At 39.2% G+C, this 22,842-nt stretch overlaps 1 protein-coding gene across 5 annotated transcripts in view; it reads left to right on the top strand.

Moving 5' to 3' along the window:
• ZNF536 (zinc finger protein 536) overlaps positions 1 to 22,842 on the top strand; it is a 366,566-nt gene that overhangs the window by 167,806 nt on the left and 175,918 nt on the right. For all 5 annotated transcript variants that reach the window (XM_014942470.1, XM_014942472.1, XM_014942471.1 and 2 more), the window contains exon 6: positions 3,685 to 5,856. In XM_014942470.1, the coding sequence (XP_014797956.1) occupies positions 3,687 to 5,856 (2,170 nt within the window). In that variant the 5' untranslated portion in view covers positions 3,685 to 3,686. The remainder of the gene's footprint in view (positions 1 to 3,684; positions 5,857 to 22,842) is intronic.

Below are 22,842 nucleotides of genomic sequence, written 5' to 3'. Positions count from 1 at the left end.
GCCAGATCTTGGGAGAGGGTCCTACCCCAGGGGAAGAGGCTGTGCAGTGACCACCATCACACCAAGCTGGGGACTTCAACCTGCAAGGCCTGAAGCAAGAGGCTCACTGGGTGGAGAACGAAAGCCCTTTTCCCCACCTGGTGTAACCCTCTCTGGCCATAGATCTAGACAGGGATGATGGATAAAGAGGGAGAGAATAAAATTGCTAATTTTTTTAAGAGAAATTAGGTAAATTAGATGGGGTTATCTAATTCATAGTGGAATGATGGATGAGGAGGAGTTTTATTTCTGTCTTGCAAGTGGATACACGATGAGATTTTGGTAGGTTTTGCTGTGAATGGGCTGAAGAAAACTGAGAGTCTGATTTGTCTGATCTGACTATTCAGAGCCAGAGGCAGGAGACAAGACTCCAAGAAGCTGGGGCAGGTGAGGGTGGGAATACAGTTAAAGTGAAGAAACTGTAGCATCTTGAGATTGCGGTAACTAGATCCTAGAAACTGAACAGCTAGTCAGAATAAGTGGCATTTACAGGTGGTTATTTCTTACTAAGCAGTTCTTACTTTTCTCCATATTTCATGAAAAACCTATAAAATTTCCAGTGCCAAAAGATCAATGTGCTTGGGGTCAGGCTCCCCAGGCTCGATCCTAAATTATTAGTTTTTAAATGAAAAATTAAGGGTTTGGTCTTCTTCTTGATTATCTTTTTTTCAACTCATCCTATCTATATTCTACATTGTGTGTGTATGTTTGTGGGAGACATTACAGCAAAATAAAAATTAGAAAAAATTATCATGTTCCAACAATAACTGCTGTTGTTACTTTATTAAAGTTATCTTTGAAAAAAAGAGCCACAGAATAACTTAGAATCTCAACCACAAATCCCTCTCCCCTCCTCAATCCAAGTAACCATACGTTTGAACTGATGCTTAGGGTTAAACATCAGAATTAATAAACTCCACTGGGATCTGTCAGCATTTCCAAACTTCGATAGAGCATAAAATGCTAAAATTAACTACCCAAACCTTCCTGAGCTTGTAAAGGCACCAGTTCCCATTGAGGTCAACTGAATAAATGAAATTTAGACTGCATTTTTCAAGCTGTTAAAGAATAATGACAATTCACACAGACTTTCCTAAACCCTCTTCGTTATATATATATGTGTCTGTAGACGCAATGCATTTCTTGAATTTTTATGTTCTTGTTTGCCAACATGCCTTTTTTAAGCATGATGAGGAGAAATAATACCTGTGGCACATGGAATACATACAGAAAGTGGATTCTGTTTTTTGTTTGGTTTGGGGGCTTTGTTGCTTGTGGGTTGGGTTTTTTTTGTTGTTTGTTTGGGTTTTTTAAGTTTATTTTTAGCAAGTGGGTATGCAGATACTCAAAATCACAGTCACCTTAAGGCAACGGCAGGCGTAAGCACTACGATGCTCAGATGTTAAGCTAATCCTTTTGAATGTGAAATTTGCCTTGTTTCAAAAGTTAAGCAAACTTCCAAAAATGTTAAAAAAATGTGTTTGTGCGTACCCACATTCTGACTGATTGTGGTCTGCTGCACAGAAAACTTTCATGGAAACCAAGAATTTTATTGGCTTCGTGGCCTTGGGTGAACACCTGGCTTGACTGTGTTCCCCTACCTTCGGAAATCAGATACTGCAAGCCAAACTTATGTACAGTCCCATAGCTTATAGGTATAAGCCTTTTCCTTTTATATACTTGATATCATTAATATTTTTATAGATAACAACATTGATAGCATACAAGTCTCCAAAATTAAACCTGACTCTGAACACTGTTAAACTGTGAAAAAGATCTGGTTTACATCTAAGCAAAATTTGGTACCTCATGTTCATCTTTAATAGACATGAATATACACTTCCCCCTTTACTTCTTACAAGATCTGCATTGTATCACAACCTCAATCATCCTGTCGTGGACCAAATAGGTCTCCTCTTGGAGACCACCCATGCTTTTTTTTTTTTTAGGCCCTGATCCTGCAAATACTTAAGCATGTGTGGAACTTTGCTTTCAAGAGTCACCCTTTGAAGTCTACTGGACTACTCCCATGAGCACAATTACATGCATTTTAAGTATGTGCCAGATTTGGGCCTCAAGTTGTCTAGTGAGTGGCCACTGTGAAGCCATGTGAGGAATGGTGTCCACCTGGAGTGTGCCTGCAGCCTTTGTAGAAGGCACAGCGAGTAAATGCTTTTGGCTAAAGCCAAACTGAAAATTGACCAAATTAATTATTCAATAACGTATAGAATTCAGTAATTTTATTAGTGAATAAAGTGTTAAATCACTCCACTGAACAACACAGATCTTAATTATGTTCTAAAATAACCTTATAGCATCGTATAGTTTGAGAGTTATTAATGTAAAACTTTATATTTTAAATAGGATTTTATAGATACATTATTTCTGTATAGAGTAGGGAAGTGGCAAGGATAGAAGATTATTGTGGACGATTATGCAGACCAGAACAGAGCACTTGTGTTTAACAAACAGCTTTGAATTCTAATTTTCTACAATATATATAGTGTAGGTACAATTTGTAGTCATTACTGTGTATTAGGAAAGTTATTAAAATTCTTAAACTTGTTGAGGCTTTCCACAACACCTTCCCCAGATTTTAATTGGTTTTATCTAGTTCCATAAGAGAGCTCTTTAAAACAAATCAAAGTCCCTTAAATCACATGTCTTACCCATCGAAGGACAGAGATATTCCTTCTATAATCTGGCAAGTTTTCCTAAGAACTGAAATCTGAAGGTTCTCAACGATGAATTAAAAGACTTGGCAGAAGATAATTTATGTGCTTTTTGATGGGCTCAGTTTCAAATTGACAAAATAACAATGTTTTGTAACAGAAGGGTTAAATCTTAATCTCAGAGGTTTACAAAGCTGCTAGTCGCAGTCTCCTTAAAATTTAATATACCTCGTTAATGCTTACTTGCAAACACTGAAGGATTTTTATGATTATAATCATGTGTTACAGCACCTAGTACTGTTTCTAAGCAGCATACTAATCAGCTTAATGAGATATTACTGCACTTTTTGTTGACTAAAGCAAAATCCCTTTTATTGTTCTAAAGCTTGTCCTTTACTTTATTTTTTCCCAAAACATTATCTTGTTTTATTGTACACCAGTAAATATCATACCATCGTTTTTTTGTCAAATCATAAAACTATCTTTCTCATTGTAGAATGTGTAATATATTGAATATGGTTAATGGAACTGAAAGTTACAAATGGATTTCTATTTTTGTTTTTGGTTTGTGTTTTTTTTTTTTTTTTCCCCTGTCTTTTCTAATGGAAATGGGAGAGATGCATAACATTTCTTTTTCTATAGATTCAGAAATGTAAACAGGTGCAATTTCACAAGAAGAAAGACAAGGGAGGTGGTAAAAGCTTTTGCCCCTTCCATAATAATTAGATTTTGAAACTGTAGCATATTTAAAAATAGTAATTAATGGTTATTGGTAAAGATGCAGAATGATGAAAGCACATGTATGATCAAAATTGTGTAGCACAGTTGGCATTTAATACACTTTTTATTGTTTTTACACTAATTCCTTTGCATTATTATGAGTAGGTAAAACATAAAATGCAAATTGTACGTCAGTGATTCCACGCTTGTAACTCTTTCACAGTCTGAATCTAAAATATCTTCTGATTTTCAGAGATGGAGGAAGCTAGTTTGTGCCTTGGTGTTTCTTCAGCTGTGCCAGAAGCGGACGCCCATCTCAACAACACCCTGCTCAATGGGCAGTATTCAATGAGCCAGAAGCTGCACCAGATCACTTCCCAGCTCAGCCATGCCTTCCCGGAGCTCCAGAACAGGCAGAATCCAGAGGAGAAGGCCTCAGCACCTCTAGAAGACAAAAGCCACATGTCCATAGCAAACCAGCCCATCAGCAGTCAGATGGCCTTGTTGGCAAACCAGCTCAACAGAGAGGTCGACACCAGTTTGAACGGGCGCGTGGATCTGCAGCAGTTCTTAAATGGACAAAACCTAGGGATTATGTCTCAGATGAGCGATATAGAGGATGATGCCAGGAAAAACAGAAAGTACCCGTGTCCCCTCTGTGGGAAGCGCTTTCGATTTAACAGCATCCTGTCGCTGCACATGCGAACTCATACTGGAGAGAAACCGTTTAAGTGTCCATACTGCGACCACAGAGCAGCTCAAAAAGGCAACCTGAAGATACACCTGCGTACTCATAAGCTGGGAAACCTTGGCAAAGGTCGTGGAAGAGTCCGAGAAGAAAACAGACTTTTACATGAGCTGGAGGAGAGAGCGATTCTTCGGGACAAACAGATGAAGAGCAGCCTCTTGCAGCCCCGACCCGACGTGAAAGCACAGCAGCACGCCCAGCCGATGCCTCTCGCAAACTGTAACCTGTCTGTGCCAGCAAATCACAACACACCGGATATTTCAAACCCTGTTCCCTCTCCAAAGCCAGTCAGCGTCCAGGAAGAAGTCGTCGCTCAGACAGCTGGGTTCAGATGCACCTTTTGCAAAGGCAAGTTTAAGAAGCGAGAAGAGCTGGACAGGCACATCAGGATCCTGCACAAGCCTTACAAGTGCACCCTGTGCGACTTCGCCGCCTCGCAGGAGGAGGAGCTGATCAGCCATGTGGAGAAGGCTCACATAACTGCGGAGTCGGCACAAGGCCAGGGCTCCAACGGGAACGGGGAGCAATCCACCAACGAGTTCCGTTGTGAGGTGTGCGGCCAGGTGTTTAGCCAGGCCTGGTTCCTTAAAGGCCACATGAGGAAGCACAAGGATTCCTTTGAACACTGCTGTCAGATCTGCGGGAGGCGATTCAAAGAGCCTTGGTTTCTTAAAAATCACATGAAAGTTCACCTGAATAAGTTGTCTGTAAAGAACAAATCTCCTAATGATCCCGAAGTACCTGTCTCCATCAGCAGCATGTCCCAGGAAGCTCATGCGAACCTGTATTCGAGATACCTGTCGTGTTTGCAAAGCGGGTTTCTTCCTCCCGACAAAGCGAGCTTAAGTGAACAAAATCAAATCTATAACAAAGGCGATATGCCCATGAAAGAGAAAGAAGTCTTGGGGAAGCTCCTTTCGCCCATTTCTGGCATCGGCCACAGTATTGCTGAAGGGGATAAACATTCTTTATTGGGCTGTCTCAATCTGGTGCCTCCTCTGAAATCCAGCTGTATAGAAAGGTTACAAGCTGCCGCCAAAGCGGCGGAGATGGATCCAGTAAACAGCTATCAGGCCTGGCAGCTTATGGCAAGGGGAATGGCCATGGAACATGGCTTTTTGTCTAAAGAGCAGCAGATACAGCGCAGCCATGAAGACACTTTGGCAAATGCTGGAGTTATGTTTGATAAGGAGAAGCGGGAGTATGTGTTAGTAGGAGCAGATGGCTCTAAGCAGAAAATGCCTGCTGATTTGGTTCACAGCACTAAAATGGGCAATCAGAGAGACTTGCCAAACAAACTAGACCCTTTAGAAGGCAGTAGAGATTTTTTGTCACATGGTATGAACCAGGGACTCGATTACAACTTACAAAGTCATGGAAACGTAAAAGAAAAGCCAACTGAATGCCCGGACTGTGGAAGGGTTTTTAGAACATACCACCAAGTGGTCGTTCACTCCAGGGTCCACAAAAGAGACAGGAAAGGAGAAGACGAAATAATTCAAGGTGGCCTCGATGAGCGCCGTGGCTCTGGAAGCGATCAAGAGTCTCAGTCTGTCAGCAGGTCGACAACACCAGGGTCCTCCAACATTACTGAAGAAAGCGGAGTAGGTGGGGGGCTCTCGCAGACGGGGAGTGCCCAGGAGGACAGCCCGCATCCTTCCTCACCCTCCTCTTCAGGTATGGTAACTTCTCCTTCCCTCTCTGCTTTGAAAGCTTCGTGGCTGTATTTGAAATCACAGCAGCAGAGTAGTTTATGCATTCGTTAGGCTGTTCCCTAGCGGTCCACAGGGATGTGGTGTTATGTGCCAGAACATCTGTGTGCGGGTTCCCGAGATGCCTTCCAGGTTAATTCTCAGCTCACCCTTTTCTCCCCTCCAAGGGCAGGTTTCCCAGCCCTTCAGCTGTCACCTCCACCACCCCACCGGCAGCAGCGGGCAGGGGCTGCACAGTCACCAATGGCAATGTCACTTCCAGGGCCTCTCCCTCCAGGTTTTGGAAGGTGTTGTTTGTTTTTTTTTTTCTCCTCTTCTATTCATGGTGTCTCTCTTGCAGATCTGTCCATGTCCTCCATTTAAAAGGGCGAGGAAAGATGCCTTCTTTGAGCTATAGTGCAAAGAAATAGGATTAATAAGCAGCGTGTTGGCTAACCTCTCTGATTGCCCTTATTCCCACAACTCTATCAATTACTTAGCTGAGGTATCTACTTGTACCTGGCCACCGGACTGATGAGAAGAGATTCAGATATACATATTACTAACTTTTTGACAATCTTGTAACTTATATGCACATTTTAACATGTATGAAGCCTTCTGCTTAAATCACATCTATTTGAAAGTACAAGAAAAATAGAAATTGGACTGAAACATTTTAATTGCATTGTATGTCACGTTAACTTGCTGTGTATAAAATAGCAAAGCAGATAATATTTCACTGGAGATGTCTATAAAATATTGAGCTTCCTGGTACAATTTTTAAACTTACTAGCCTATGACTGCTGAAATAAAATCTCCAAGTAATAACAGGTAAGATTTCTGGCCTCATCTATATTTCCAAAGTCACTTACTAATGGATAGTAAATTGAAAGTTATATCTTCAGCCCTTTATAAAGAAAGCACCTCACTAATACTGTAATCATTCTGCAAGCCTAACAACAGAGGAAATCATGCCATAACAAATACTCTGTTACTAATGGCAACATTGATTTCTGCAATCAGCCATTAAGTCTAGAAAATGAAAGACAGTTTGAGGTACCTTAAGGCATTACATTGCCCACTGTTAAAGAGCTGGTAGCAGGCTGTTGAGGGTAATTCTTTTTAGGTTTTTTTTTCCCCCCAGTTTCGATAAATATTTTAGTATTGGAGGCAATTCACTGTTACAGTTATTAAGTATATGCCAGTTTATTTTTGTTGTTCTTGTCATGCTCCAGTATACTCTACTTCTGAGGCCAAATTAATATAAAAATAAAGTGTTAGTTTGCTGGCTTATTACAAACCAGTAAAGAAATTGTTAAGACACATAAATCTGCCCTCCACATTCCACAGATTCCTATAGTACTTAATGCTGTTGTTTAAATACCCATGAAACACACTGTCTACTCTTAGAGTCATAGCCTCGTTTACAATTTATTACTGGTGAGACACATTAGAAAATTCTATGTAGGAACAAGGGTAGCAGGCGAGAGCTAATTTCATACTATATATAGTTGTTGAGATTGTTTTAAGAGGATTGAAAACATGTCAGGATGAAGAAGATTATTTCTCTAACTTTCACTTTTAAAAATCCTACACACTGGGGGGAGGGGGGAGGAGAGCGCTCCTCTAACATAGAAAGCGTCACTTTTGTTTTGCAATGCTATAGAGCGATCGGAAATAAAAGATCCTGAAATCGTTTAAATTCTATCCAAAGCCTTCCAGGGCTGTCTGGAAAAGTTTGGGGAAAAAAAAGAGCCTCAGAGTCTTCTGAGTGAGGTTGAACTGATAGAGACTGAAGAGGATTCAAAACAATGCATGTGAAAGTTGGTCTGTTTTGAGTGCCCTGAAAACTTTAATTCCAAGTGTTCTGGTTCGTTAAATGTATTGTTGTGGGAAGTTTTTTCTGTCTTCAGAGGCAAAAGATAACACCACAGTGTTGTTCTCTCTCTGGTCGCTCATTTAAACTATTTTTAACTTAAATTTAAAAGTTATTTTTAACTGCAATTTATTTAAAACATTTATTTTCCACACCTGATGCATTTATATCAAAGCATGAAAAAATGAAAGCAAAATATGTGCAGTAACAGTTGCTAGAAGCACGTTCGTTTGTACTGAAGAAAAGCAGCCCTTTTTTATTAATATCTGATTGTCTCCTTTAGTCTGTTAGTAGTAAATCTAGGAAGGCTGTTGGTGTCATACATCCTATCATGCAAAGTGTGCACATTTTTATAACTTCTTAATCAGATGAAAGGAAGAGAGTATTGCATTTTACCAGAACAAAATCTGAGTAGTCTTTAGTTAATTTTATTGCCATGTTGCCATTGGAACTTTTCATTGTTATGCAGTGTGTATTTTATCACTACCTGTGAAAGATAAACCTGTAGAATATAAAGAAATCAGATTTTTTGCGTAAGGGAGAATTAAGTAGTCATTGAATCTTCTATTAAGAAATTACCGCAAAACACAGTTTTACAAATTTCTCAGACTGCATAACAATGTCTCAAAACTTAATTTGCATCACTTGATTCTTTTTTGTTGGAAACTGGGTCAGTAGGGCCTGAGAAACTATTTTTTCAGATCTTAACCAATGAATTCTTCTTTATAAATTGGTGCTCTTAACATGATAGTAGTTCTGAATTCATCATAAAAACCTTTTTACACAGTGCCTCTTAGAACAGATCTCCAGAAGAAGGCTTACAATGAGTGGCAGAGAAGTCTTTGTTATCTGATGTAATTCTTTGCAAAGGAGGATTGGGAATGGAGTGCCTGTTTAAAAATGTCTAGCTCAGGCTGAGAAGAAGAAAGGGTCAAGTTTGCAATCAAACAGTTATTGCAGAGATGTGTGACTGTCACTGGCTGGGCTAATGTGGTATGCAGCTGTTTGTTATGTGAGTAAAAGAATGTTTGAATCAGTGAACATGTGAAAATGACTCCAGTGAACCAGAAAATGTGTTTGTTCTTTAGCTCTCCAAACTGCTGAGAACTAAGCTTAAGATCAACTGCTAAAACTAGGACCTTTGACAAATTGAGAGGTCATATTTTCTAACAGAAATGAACGAAACTAGTCACACAGATCATTTCCCTGTGTTTTTCATTGTTTTATCTTGTTTTTTGTTTACTTTTGTGGGAAATTATGAGAGAGTCAAATAAATGTCATTTCTGTCTCCACATACAATACAAAGGGAAACTGCTGTAAGAAATATGTGCCTGCACATACTCTTCCACAGGCAGCCGGTGTTGTGTGTGAGGAGATGCTATCTCAACGATTCTTGTCTAAATGCAAGCACACTTCTGAAATTAATTTTGCAGCATCACAGCGGAAGCGCAGCAGAGCAGGGCTGGATGTCCACTCTGATTTCTAGACCCCTTATTTTAAACAAAAGTTGTATTTATACAGGTTTTTGCTTAGGAATTAATGCATGGAATAATTAAAACTTAATGTAGTAAGAAATGATACTGTTCATTATATCCAGCAGGGTAGTACCTTCTGCATTTTCCTATAATTTTGGTATGGGGATAATTGAAGTCTTGATAGTATGAAAGGGGTAATTGAATGCACTGACCCTCCAGTTCATTAAATAAAGTAGGCCAAGTTACATGATCAATGGAAAGCACAGGGATTAAAAAAAGAAAAATAAAATACTGTTAAATATAACCACTTATTCTTGTATGCAGCATATAATGTTGACTTTGGCATAGTTTGTTTGATCAGCTGTTTTGGAATCTTTCAGACATCTTTTATGGGGGTTAAAATGGGGGGGCTTTGGGGTAGAAGAGCTTTCATTATTAAACACAGAGTTTCAGCCTATATTTATGTCCTTTGACAGAACACATAAAAAGCTTTTGTACCGGGCATCGTTGCACAGACATAGGAAAGACAGTGATATGATACTCTCTTTTCTTTGTCTGTCTTTTTCTTTCTTCCTTTCTTTTTCTTGATTTCTTTCTCTTCATTTCTTTCTCTTTTTTCTCTTCCTTTCTTCCTTTTTTCTTTCTTTTTCTTTTCCTTTCTTTTCCTTTCTCTTCCTTTCTTTTTCTTTCTTTCTCTTTTCAGTGATAGTCATCAACTTCTCAATGTGAACAAAACAGGGAAAAAAATTTAAGTCTGAGGATTAAGATCTTCATTTTTTTGCTTGTGCATTCCAATTGTTCTTAAAATATTTGGCAATGTCAATTAGTAACTGAGCAGAGTTAGCTGATGAACACAATTTTCCACTAGACTGAGCACCCTATTGTTGTCGAGCTAACAGCAGATTTCTGAGGTCATTATCATTCCCTGGTAGCTTGGCCCAGCTGCTTCATGCTGCAAAAGCCAAACTTTATACTGGAGCTGTGGGATGGCATGCAGCAACAGGGGGCTGGGAAGGGAGGAGTGGGAAGTTGGCTGGGAAGCTGCAGAAAGTCATTAGCATCTGAGGAAAGAGAAAGTAAAAGTTTTCTAGGTGTTTCGAGGGAAATCTGCTTTCAAACCCGGCTTCCTGTTTCCTTGCAGCCTTTCTTTCTACCTCAAGGATCGGTTTAATCTCTCAAACTGGGTGACTGAGGAAACAACAGAAAAACATAATTTCTGTCACTAGTCAGTCCCAAATGGAGGACTTGAACTAGCCTAGTGCCTCGAGGTTTCCTTGAGCAGGTATTCTGTTTTGCTTTGCTTCGCCTTGCCAAGCAGGGACGCAGGGAGAGGTAGGGGAAATACTTGATTTTTCCCCTCCCCTGGCTGAAGATGTTTTACCTTATGAAGCAGTTGCAAATATTGAGCTTGAGGATTGCAGGCAGCGAGCACTGCTTTGGCAATTTGTCAGTCCCGGAGGACGGCAAACAGAACTTTTATTGTAGAAATTCTATTTAATACAGGCGTTTTCTCTTTCTGCCTTTCTTCCTTTTGTTTTTTTTTTTTCTTTCTTTTCGTCTTTGTTGGCCTCATTTGGTATCAGGTTCAGCAAGATGCAAAGCTGCACTTTTTTAAAGCTCATCTGTTATAACTGAGCACCATATGCAGCCTTTCAATCCCTGATATGGAATACTGTACATGCTGCTCCATGTTTGTAAGAGATTTACAGAAGCTTGAGTTGTGTGTATTAAAGCTGTGTACATCTAGACATTTGGGAAAGTACTTACAGCAAAGCTGCTGCGGGTGCAGGCCTATACTAATAACCTGGCAAAGAGTCAGCTTTTACTCTTACATAATGCCTTAAATTGCCATCTCTGTTGGAAGGTCAGAGTTTACTTGTGGGGATCATCATCGTGGTCCTAAATCTGGTGGGGTTTTTTTTTTCTTTTTTTTTTCCCTTTTTTTTTTTCCTTTTCACACTGGCTTAATTGCAGACTCATTTCCTTTTACTTCAAGACATAAAAAGCAACTTTAAGAGGCTTATTTTACAAGTAGAAACACTATAGCTAAGTATCTTTGGTAATGTTTTGACGTTATAACATTAATTAATGATGTTTGAAGGGCTAGGTTTTATTTATAGGTGCATTGCTATAAATCTGGGATCAATTCCACTAACATAAGTGAAATAATAGAATTAGCCCCAACATTGCTACTGTCAGGCTGTACTCTGTTATGAGTAACAGCTGCAAAAGGGCACCGTACTAAAAAATTAAGAAAACAAAACACCTCCCTGTTGTGTCTTTGCAAAGCTCATGCTTTATGACCTCTGGAGGGGGACACAGTGAATTTTGTGCAAGGCAGATGTCCACGTCCTGTCGGGAAGGAAAGGCCACGGACGGACTCTCTTTCCTGCCTCTCATGGCATGTACAAGTAACATGATCTGTTGGGACTGAGAATGCGACCACAAAAAAAATGTGTTTCTGGTTGCTGGGGAAAAAAGCCTAAATCACAGTTTTGTGTTTAGCCCTCAGATTGTAGTCTGTGTGTGTGTCTGTGGGTCTCTAGGTAAACAGGACTGAAAATGATGACATGAGATGGTATATTTATTATCAGGACAGCTCTCAGCTACACTGAAGGGATGTTTGTTTTCATTTAAAAATTAAATAATAAATGTAGACGTTCAGCTCAGACGAGACCCCAGATGTGAGTTTCTTCCAAACTTTCCAGTTCTTCTCCTCTATTTCACTGGTCTCTGACGCACTGAAACCAAAATGTACTTCTGTTGTATTTTGGTGTTGCTCATAGGTTGTTTCTTTGCATTTGTTGAGGCCACTCTCATAGGTTATCGGGCACCATTAAATTATTTCAGTGGCACCTTACACAGTGTGGAGAAACCTGAAATCCAGCCCAACCCAGCATTGCCTTTCCAGGAAGTCTGGCACTGATTTGGGCATCTGAATGCCACTGTTTTTCCTGAGCTTGCCTTGGTGCCCTTGTAGCATCCCCCAAGATAGAGTACAAGCCCATAAGTCCTGGAAGAAGGTCCACATATCTTTGAAATCCTGATGTTTTCCAGGGTGCTAAGGAATAGGATTTCAGATCCTGAGGTCCTAAATAATTTTGGCAAAAGTACATTGCCCATCTTCTTGGTGAAACAGTAGGTGAATATTGATAAAGAAATCAGCATCCTTGGTGGCTTGAATTGTCACTTGGCAGAGCAGGGAAACTGGACTCTCAATTGTTTGCCAACCCTGTTGACATTTTTCTTTACTACTGGTCTGGATAAAAGCAAGTCTCTAGAGCTTAAAGAGAGAGATGGCTACGTCTCCAGCCTGCCTTTTTGGTAATGAAAGTAAGTTTGTCTCCTTAAGGCCGAATGAAAGAGCACTGCAAGCCTGTCTGGATAGAGGGAAAGCATGGGCAGGTGCCAGCACTGAGGTTCTGTTCCCCACTGTCCCTGCTATGTAGGCTGGCTTGGACTTGTGGCTGGTAGCTCTTCCAGTTATGTGAGCGATGCAGAGACAATCCCTGAGCAAAACACAGGGTTGTGGATTCTGACCCATTTCGTGTTCATGTGGTAGCTGCATCTGAAGGTTTTTTTCAATGGCCCTGTGGCAGGGCCATTGCTGCCCATCAGTTTGTACCTGCATCAGCTGGCCATACTCATGTGCAGGTTAAGTAGTCTTTAACTAACACTGTCCCAAACTGTGGAGCATCCCTTCACCCTTGCCCCTAGCAAACCCTGCCTGAGCCTGTGGCATCTTCTCTAGTCATGGCTTCATCTAGTCGGCTGCACCAATTTAATGATTTTTCTTCCTTATTTGAAGATGAAGGTTTCCTACTTGTACTTACAAAGATATTACTGCCTAGGCTAGCTGCAGTTTAAATAGTCTCAAAATTTATTAGTTTCTTTGGGGTCCAAATAAAACCCAGAAGCTTGGCAGCAGTTTCACAGGCTAGCATATAAGTGAGTATTATCAAAAGTGAGGGGGAAGAAGAGGGGGAAGGAAACATTAGGCAGAGGGCCAAGAATAGGCTGAAATACCAGTGTGGTATTTTCTGTTTGTGCACCGTGATCACGCGGTGTGGAGTGTGACATTCCTAGGAGCTCAGTCATGGACGGCCTAAGTCCCTGAAGGACCCAAACGCCTCAGTTACCGCAAGTCCACCTGAGGCGCACAGCCGGCCTTGGGCATTTGTAGGGGTGAGCCCCAGCAGGGTCCCAGACCCTCCAGGGACAGGTCCCCCCAGGGAAGGGGGGATGGAAGGCATGGCATACTTGCTGGATGGAAAGAAGCCATGGTGGGATCTTAGCAGGCCCCTAGCTGGGGTAAGCACAGCCATACCACAGCGCCAGCATGGCCTCTGCATGCTTTTTCTTCCTTCTTTCCTTGGCAGCAGTATTCATCCCTAAATGATGCTCCTTTTTCTCCTGCTATAAAACACACTCTATTTCTATTTTCTGCTTTTTCCCAGATTTTTTATACCATCTTATATAATTTAATAAGTATCATTGTCATCTAGCATGAATAGAGTCTTTGAGAGGGCACAGTGGTGTAGCCATACTTTGGGCCTTGTTTAAATACTAGACTAAAGAGGAAGAGACAGAAATAAGGATGGGACTTCTGGGCCATGTCTGGGTTTTTGAGCTCATTTCTGATCTTGTGGAACAACAGAGATACTGCAGAGGCAGTGTTAGGTATCTCCCTAGTTAGAAAACTTGCAGAAGGTACAGTAGAGTAACTATTTCTTACTTTTCAAATGTGTTGTGTAAGGATAGCTGTAAAGTGGGATTCACAGAATTGTACTTCTGTCTGCCTTGATTCCTGCTCGTTTCTGTCTTGAGTTCTAGCTGTATTTTCCTCATGTCTCTTTTAGGCGTCCCCTTCGTTAGGTTTTTAGGAATGCTTCACCACATATATCATAGGCTAATGTAATTGAAAACTGATCTACTCACATCTTATCTAACACCAAGGTAGGGGAGTAGTCTTATTTATCAAAGAGTGCATAATTTTCCATTAAGTGATCTAACAAAACTATTCAGAGAGGGACAGAAGCAAATCTGAAGACATTTTCTGAAATGTCTTACGCATTCCCCTTAAATACTTCACACTTTCCTGGGAGATTATTGGAATACCAGCTATGATCTGACTGAGACCAAAAGATGAATCAAAGATTTCTGTGAACAAAAGAAAAGCAAACAGCCATTTTTCATCATTTGGAGAGAATTCAAGGGAAGAACAGAATATCTTTGATTTTGGTTATTAATTGGAAATAGATGGGCATATAAGAATTTCATATATGTAAAGAGAAAACATTACAGAAGTGGAAGTTGGCAGTTACTGTTCTTTAGTATATTCCAGTGCCTTTATTTTGATCTTATGGACATACGTATGTGATTTTATATGTCTGCATATATCTTTGATCAAGTAGATATCTGTTATGATCGGTATTTTCCATGTTATTCTCTCACTGAAAAAGTAGGCAGTGAGTTCTGAAGGGGAGGAGTTTGTCTATCAAGTATTCTATTATTCTGTAATTTTATTTGTTTTCTTAAAATAATTATGATTCCAGTACAGTGAAGAACATTAAGTCAACATGCAACCACATTTACCACACAATGGTATCAGGGTCACCACAGTTATTTCCTATTCTGTGTAGAAATAATACTGTGGTTGCTAAGATGCTACCATCGAGTAACTATGTGTAAATGTTGACTTTGTGATGGTGATTACTATACTACAGTTATAATGAACTTTCTTCACAAGAAGGGTAAGGAATGAAAGTGGACTTACCGAAAAGGACAAGTAGTAGTAGAGGACAAATACAGAATGCTTTATACTGTTTCTTATCGTTGAACACACTGATACTTTGCAATAGAAACCAAATTCACTTTCATTGACACTGAAAGGACAATGGCCTATGACCTGGGCAATGAGATAGCACAGTGTTAGCCGTGAATTGCACCCAAAAGGTATGAAAATTAACTATTGTACAAGGGAATCCTCACCTACCAAAACATCATATGTACTACCTTTTATGTTAAAGGTCGAAACAGCAAATTTGTCTATATTGAATTGACATTTGTCTATGTCTCATGGTAGGATTGCACTACCTTTCTTGCTCTACACTCAGTCTTCACATGGGTGAGATGTTCAGTAGCTGTCTGAACATGAGGCGAGCAAGTGAAGCCAGTGGGACTGCTGAAATAACACCAAGGAATAGTCCTCATTTCTTTTGCACTGAAAGAACTGTGAAAAGACCTGAAACTATGTTTGCTGCAGCCAGAACTGAAGAACTCACAGCTGTGGGTACAATTGATGCCCATCATTTCCCAGGCATTCTCCTCCCAGCTACCCTGTGGTGAATAGCAATTTTTTGCAAACATATCTTAGAGCAAGAAAAGATGCACAGTAGTGACCCTGATGCAGGTTCTCAGTCTATTGAGGAGGGTGATTAATATCAGAATTAGGCATGCTGCAGATACCTTGTTTTTTTTTTTTTATGTGAGCAACACTGAAGTGATCTCATCAACTATCTGAACATTCAGCAAGTCCAAAATCAAACGCTTATGTGTCAGATATACACAGCTGTATTTGTACTGTTGCTCTATCTAAAGAACATGCCAATTGCTTTACTTAGAGTGCGTTGAGAGAGAGACTCATTACTAAGAACATGTATAGCATTATCAATGAAAAACATTATTGTTCTTTTCCTCAGTGGTTTTAGTGTCCTTGCTTTTCCTTTCACAGGAGCCCATGCTAATATGTCTTCAGACAATGTGGGGCCTGATTCACTACTCCCAGGCACAGTGTGTCATCATTTACACCTCTGCACAGTGGGTGGGAAATAAAGACACATTAGAATAGCAGCACTTTGTGCTAGTTTACATGTGTTTTGCAAAAATACAAACGATTGTGCAAGGCAGTGGAAAATCTGAGTGTGTAGGTCACTGTTTTCATTTTATTTCTCCCCAAAAATATATGAAGTGATCTTTTATCAGCTGAACTTGAGCAGAACTGACTATAGCAAAGTGTAGTTTTTTACACCGAAAGAAGGATGTCCAGCTGTAAGTTCAGGTACCACACTAAGAAGATAGGTGAGTGTGTCCTTGTCCAGTGATGTTGTCTTGCTGGGCTTTAAGTTAATTTCTACCCTCGACTGGCATTAAGCTCCTACAGCTTCTGTTGAAAGAATTCTGATTGATTCAACATTTTTGTATTTTTTGCTTCCTGACATGTATTTAAAAAGCACTGCTGACTTGAATTTAGCTTGATGAGGTTAGTGAGCCTAGAAAACATCGTAAGTTTTTTGAAGTTAAATCCTCAACACACTGCACTACTGTGCTTGTTCATCATCTGGGTTTTCACAGCTCTAGTCAGAATTTCAAAAGATTCCTTGGCCAAAGAAAATACCAGACATTAAGTAGCAAAGGGCTTTCTTAAATTGTAGAGTAAATTTTGGCAAGCTTAGAAGGCAGTGTTTCAAAACTCTCTGTTTTCATTGTTGCTGTGTTCGCAGAAAGGTCCATAGGAGACAAACCAAAAAGAAAATGAAGATTACTGTGTTGAGAATAAATATACAAAAGGTCAGTTTTTAAAAAGTTAAGTAGGTTAGACTCTTTAATAGTGATCATTTCAGACACTGTGTTCCATTCAGTAATTTTCAAAACAGTCACTGATGAGAGAATGAAAATGAAAAAAAACGAAACACATTTGAGCTGATTTTTTTATGTCATTTTCATATATTAGGTACACAAAGCAGCTTCTTTAGTTGATCTTTAACTATATTTAATCAAATGCATAAAGCTGGTTCTTAGCTGCACATGTGGAACCATACTAAAGATCAAGGTTTAAAGGAAATAGGTTGTAACTGTGCTCAAAACCTTGAAGGCATAATGTATTTTACTTTCAAAATACCACCAGAAAATGAGTATCCTTCTAATCTGACTCCTGCATGGAAAAAATTGTGAGACGGGTGGACTCTTTCTCTAAGGGGTAATATGAACATCAGTTGACATTTATACTGGAGAAGGATGACTGAGCTGTTGAGCACATCATAGTTATTATGTAGGTGTTTCTTTTATATATTTTATTTTGCTATCTAGCTTTATAGTTTTTTTTTTATACTGTTTTTGTAATGTTTAAGGATATGGTAGTAAAATACTTGTGAAGTAAGAATAGAGTCATCCTCTGTTCTAATACCAGTTAATATAATCTTTTGAAGTATAAATTAGAAGGGCAGGAGGGTGAACTAGGAGTCTTCTAGGTTCGTGGTTGGTATTTTGTCAGTGCAACGCCATCTCACACCAATGATCAAACTTAGTAGGCAGTTAACACTGAGCTAACCAGGTTTGTCTGCCTATGACAGTGCCAACAACAGTAATGTCACTTCTTTTAAAAACTTGCAAGACTGTACACCAGGAAAGAGGCACTTGAATCTCAGACCAAAAGGAAACTGCAAAAGCTGCCCATCTACTCCACTGCATTCTGAAACAGAGCGTGCACAGAAGTAGCATTAGAAATAGTTTTTGCTGACATAAATAGTGCATCTACTATTTTCTTAGATTCTTACCATTTATAGTACATTCTGCTGATAAGCTGAGTGCAGCCTATATGCAGGGAGAGAGATGTAGAAATAGATGACCTACCCTGAAGTACTTGGCTTATAAGGTCTTCCTTTTGATTCTCTGTGTCTGGGTGGGTGAACGAAAATTCAGAACTTCCCTTGAGACAAGTAACATGCAATGTTTGCTGGATGTTTGCTTCCCTTTCAAATATTCCACAGATTGTACAGACCAAAGGCAGATTAGGCTTTGCATCAGATTTACTAGAGCTCTACCTCCTTGTCTTTGGACTCCAGCTTGCATTTTACACTTCTGTCTGAAGCTGCTGAAGAATTAAGCTTGTGTGCGCACTGTTTGTACATAACAGGCTTTCCCAAGTGACTATTTAGCACTGTTAAAAAACAAAACCAAGACTGGCAATAAGATTCTGGTAAATGTAAATGGATTCTGTTTAAAAATGGCCCATGGCATCTTCCTGTAATGACCATCTTTTCACTGCATGCAGAGTGCTGGTAGCATTAGTGAATTAAAAAATACACAGATTTTTAGGGATTTGGGCCTGATTTGCATTTACAGTGCAGATGTTTAGCACTGTTTAGCAGTGTAGTGGACTTAAAGTATAGGAAGGAATATAATGGAAGTGCACTTCAAGGCTTCCTGACACTGCCTGACCGCTGTGCATTGTGCAAGTATTAAGGTACACTCTTGTAGCATCCTCAGTTTGAAACCTCTAATGCTCCATAAAGCCAAATTCCAATATGCCAGTGCCATCTACTATGTTTTAATCTGTTACATCAGGTGTGAGTTTAGTACAGTGATTTGGAGCCAAACATGAATGTAGTGATAATTTTACTGTTCTTCTGTAAATGTTGCATTTTGAGAGATAGTCTTAGCTTCAGTGTCTGTCGCTGGATAATGTTCTTTTAAATCCTCATCTGAATTTTTTTTTGTTTATTTTTTAATTTCCTGTCAATAGAAACAGAATCGGTGGCTCTGTCTGTTATTAATATTTAAAACATGGGTGTTTGGGGTTTTTTAACACCCTAGTTGCTCTGCCCCTTTAAATTTCATTCAGTTGTTCTTTACCTCTGAACAATCTTTCATTACCAAGTTGTTTATCTGAGAAGAAAGTGAGACTGTCTCTTTGTATTGCTGAGTAACATCACTCTTTTTCTCAAGAAGTCATTACACGCTGACATCATATTGTTCTTCATTAGATGATCTGTTGCCTGAAAGTATCTTGGTGACACTGAACTTGAAAGCAACAAGAGTACAAGTGCTAGGATGCCTGGAGAGCAGAAACTGGCAATACCTTGCTCAAGCAAATATCCAAGATAATTTTAAAAAGGCATTAACAAATACAAACCACCCCCACAGAGGTAATTTTCACCTCTGAATTTTTGCTTGTTTCTTAGTCCAGCCCAGACTTCAGCCATCACTGTTACAATGCTGGAAGCCAAGTCCTACCTAGCAACGATAGCCATGTACAATAATTTAAACTTAAAGAAAAATAACACAGCTGCTGGTAGAGTAGTGTCCAGAGATTTCTAGGTGCTTTCCAACAATGAAAGGGTGGTTTCTGTCTTGAAAATGTATGTTTGTGCATAGAAAGAGACCTTAGATATTCACAAAGACCACAATTAGCGCTGCACTGTAATTGCTGTTCCCTGATTAGTTGGAAACCTTATATACTCAATAGATTTTATTTTTCATGTTCATAAGCTACATGAGAAAAGCTCACAATATAGTTCTTTGTGAAATTTGTGCAAGTATTCCTTTGATTTGTGCTGTTTCATGAGTCATTTGTTAGGAACTTTGAAAATTCTTATTCCTGTGACTGGGTGTGCAGCTCTGGTGGTGAGTTTTAGTAAGATGACTGGATCTGAATAATCTTAAAGTCTTTGTAAATGTTTGAACATGCAAACTAAAACTTCACTTTTCTTAAAGATGCTGTATTGTTCTCTCTAATTGTACCGTTCTGTGAAATATTCCTCCCATGCAATTATTTAATGTAGAAGAAGGAACACCGACATCCAAAGAAGTTGAGAAAATTCTGATAATCTCCAAACCCAAAACCCTGTAGGAGAAAACTGAAAAAAATGTGTTTGCCTTTCTTCAGTCCACAGGTGGGGTCACTGCCCTCACAGGGGGAGGAGCTAACGTGGCTGCTGTTTGCTCATAAACAAATTAATGCTCACAGTAGCTTGTGTTTTTTTTTTTTTTTTTCTTTCAATAAAGCAGCAACGAAAGACGTAAAATAGATACCCCTTCAGAAATATGAATTACAATCCTCTTTGGATGGAATGGTGGAACTGAGGCACGTGCTAGAGCTGTGTGGCCTAGAGGGGTGTCCATAGTCTTCCTCACTTATGCAGCATGTTCTGCCTATGGCTTCAAGTTCCTCCTCCCCCTTAGCCCCAGCTGCAGTTGACACTCTTCCCGAGTGTCAGCTGTGGCCACTGAAACACTGGCTGCTTAGAAGGTGAAATTAGGTGAGGTTCCTGCAGCTGTTACCCTTAGCAAATACCTGTTGACTTGCAGGGAGCCAGAGCCACGTGGTGTGTTAATTCTTCTCCGATTACCAGCAAGGCTCTGCCAGCCGTGGCGGCGCGGGGAAATTCCAACCTGGGAATCCCAGGTACACAGTCATCAAACACAGAGCTCCAACGGTTAATGCTCTGTTTGCAGATCCTATTGGATAACTACTAAAGTTGCATGGGTGAAATAGATAAAGTTGGGAAGTCTGCGGTAGAAGTGTTTGCCTTTATACTTATTTACTCACTGTGGTTGCCTTTGTACAATAATATCTTTTCCCTGAAGGCCTTTGAAAAATTCGATCACAAAACAGAAAAAGAGTATGTTTGTTCTGGGTAAAATTTGGAAGCATTGTTCTGATGACACCTGTAAAACATAATTATAACTCCCATAGCTGTTTCCTCTCATATTTAGAGAGGAAAATTTTTTCCCTCTAATCTCAGGTGCATACCTGTGGAAGGCTTAGATTCCTTCAAGCAGTATCAAAGTAATGATAACAGTGTGCAGCTGCTGACTGTCTTTTCCTTGTTGTTACTCACCCAGCTGTTTAGAGGAGAAGAAAAAGAGAGAGAATATCTCTAATCAGCCATATGGCACAAAGTTTTATTTGCCACAGTAAGTTAAAATGTACGTTATTGGTCAGCATCTTGAATGCAAATTTTGACATAGCTTTTCAGGAGTACTAGATAGAAGGGAGAAGATCAGATATATGCAATTCACAGTATTTTGTATTAAGTACAGAAATACTTGATTCTGTCTTGGTGGAGTTTCCAAAAGATGGTGTGAATGCAGAGAGCAGATCTCAGCCCCTTCTTTGTGTCCTAAAAGGTAAATTAAGAGCTATTGAGATGGCATTTCATATTTCTACAATGTAGTTTCAGTTTGCTTATATTGTACATTATAGATGTTAGCATTCTGGGACAGACCACTGAGCCATGAAGTCTAGTAGAGGTCTTTAGTAGCTGTTGGTGTTTGTAGTGCATATAGTCAGTAGTTTTTTCATTCAGAAAAAGTTTAATTTTGCTGTTCTTTTAATTTAAACAAGAAACATAGAGTTAAGTAGGGGGAAAAAGATTTTTGTCTGAAAGAAAACACCTTTTTGAGTGCAGGTGAATGTTAGAGAAGTGAGGGACTAATAGGTGTGTGGTTTTTGTGAGTCTTCATTCTAGAAATTGCAGAGGAAAATGGGGTTTGGGGGACTTGACTTTGCAAGTTTAGTGGGTCCACTTTTTCAACTTTTTCTGCCATTTTGTGTGTGCATATGACTGGAATTTCTTTGGTTATTGGCATTATGGCTTCAAACACAGCATTTAGGTATATGGTTATGATGAAATATAGAAGATAGGCTCACGTCTCTGTATCTAGGATTGGGGGCATGACTTTAAAAGGTTTACACTGGGATTGTAACCCTATTCATGTTGCTTATCACAATACTACGAGAATGCTTTTTTTTTTCTCTGAAACCTATTGTATTTCCAAGGGATTTAAGAATATGATTCATTTTGTTCTTCTTGTAATATACTCAAAAACACATTTCAGAAAGAATAATACCCAGTTCTTCCAAGTGTCTTTAATGCATAGATCTCAAAGTACTCTCTTATCCCTGATTTCCTGCTTAATTGATCACAGTGCTATTTATGTTCTGTATATTTGCTTACGCTAAACACTGGTAAACTGGAGACAGTGAGATACCATCCATTTAAGATGTTTTTGCACAAGTTCTGGTTGGATGAGAGTCTCTGATTATACTGTGTTGGGGTACTGGTTTGCATAGATACTGAGATAGAAAGTATTGTGATTGGTAAACCAGAAGTTTTTCTCGTTGATGCCATAAAAAATCACTGCGTACTAACGTTATTTAAGAAATAGACATGCTTTTTCCATTTGGTTAATGATTCTGGGTAGTATAATCCAGATGAGTGGTCAGATCTCCTGTATTTTAAACAGTCTCTCTTCTGTGATTTTTAGTGTCCTTTGACTTGCGCTTTAAAAGTACCAAGAAACGTTTGATCAGATAAGAATCTTGTTTTCTAAGAATAGCCACTTAAGTGGTTCTGCATCATCTTACAAATTTGTAATTTCATATGGTGAGGTGTAATCTCTTAAAAAAATAAGTCTTGACCCATAGAATCAGTACCATTGTTGTTTGTTTCCTCATGGAATCATTATCATTAAAGTTATCATGAGAGGATTCAAAAAAAGGTGTGCAAATATTTTTCCATAGACTATGATTCTTTTTTGTCTGATGGCCTATGTTGCTGTTCTTCTCACTGTTTCTATTGCTGTTACTTAAAAGGCTTTGACAAATATAATAGACTTTGCATAATAATTCCATTTTGTCACTTCCAGCATATTATAGCATGAGGTTAAAATGACTCTGGCGATTACCACTCTCCAGTGTTTGTACTTGATCATGGTACCAAATGAAACCAAGAATAGATATATACCTTTCTCTACTCTCCAATATTTAAAAAAAAATATTAATTTAAAAATAACATTGCTGTAATGTATACACTTAAAATTCCTTTTAGATCTTTTT

This window comes from Calidris pugnax, unplaced genomic scaffold (assembly GCF_001431845.1).
Source record: "Calidris pugnax isolate Ruff unplaced genomic scaffold, ASM143184v1 scaffold28, whole genome shotgun sequence".
Taxonomy (NCBI): Eukaryota; Metazoa; Chordata; class Aves; order Charadriiformes; family Scolopacidae; genus Calidris; species Calidris pugnax.
Note: the sequence above shows the minus strand (reverse complement) of the source record. Positions and strands in the feature narration are given on the sequence as shown.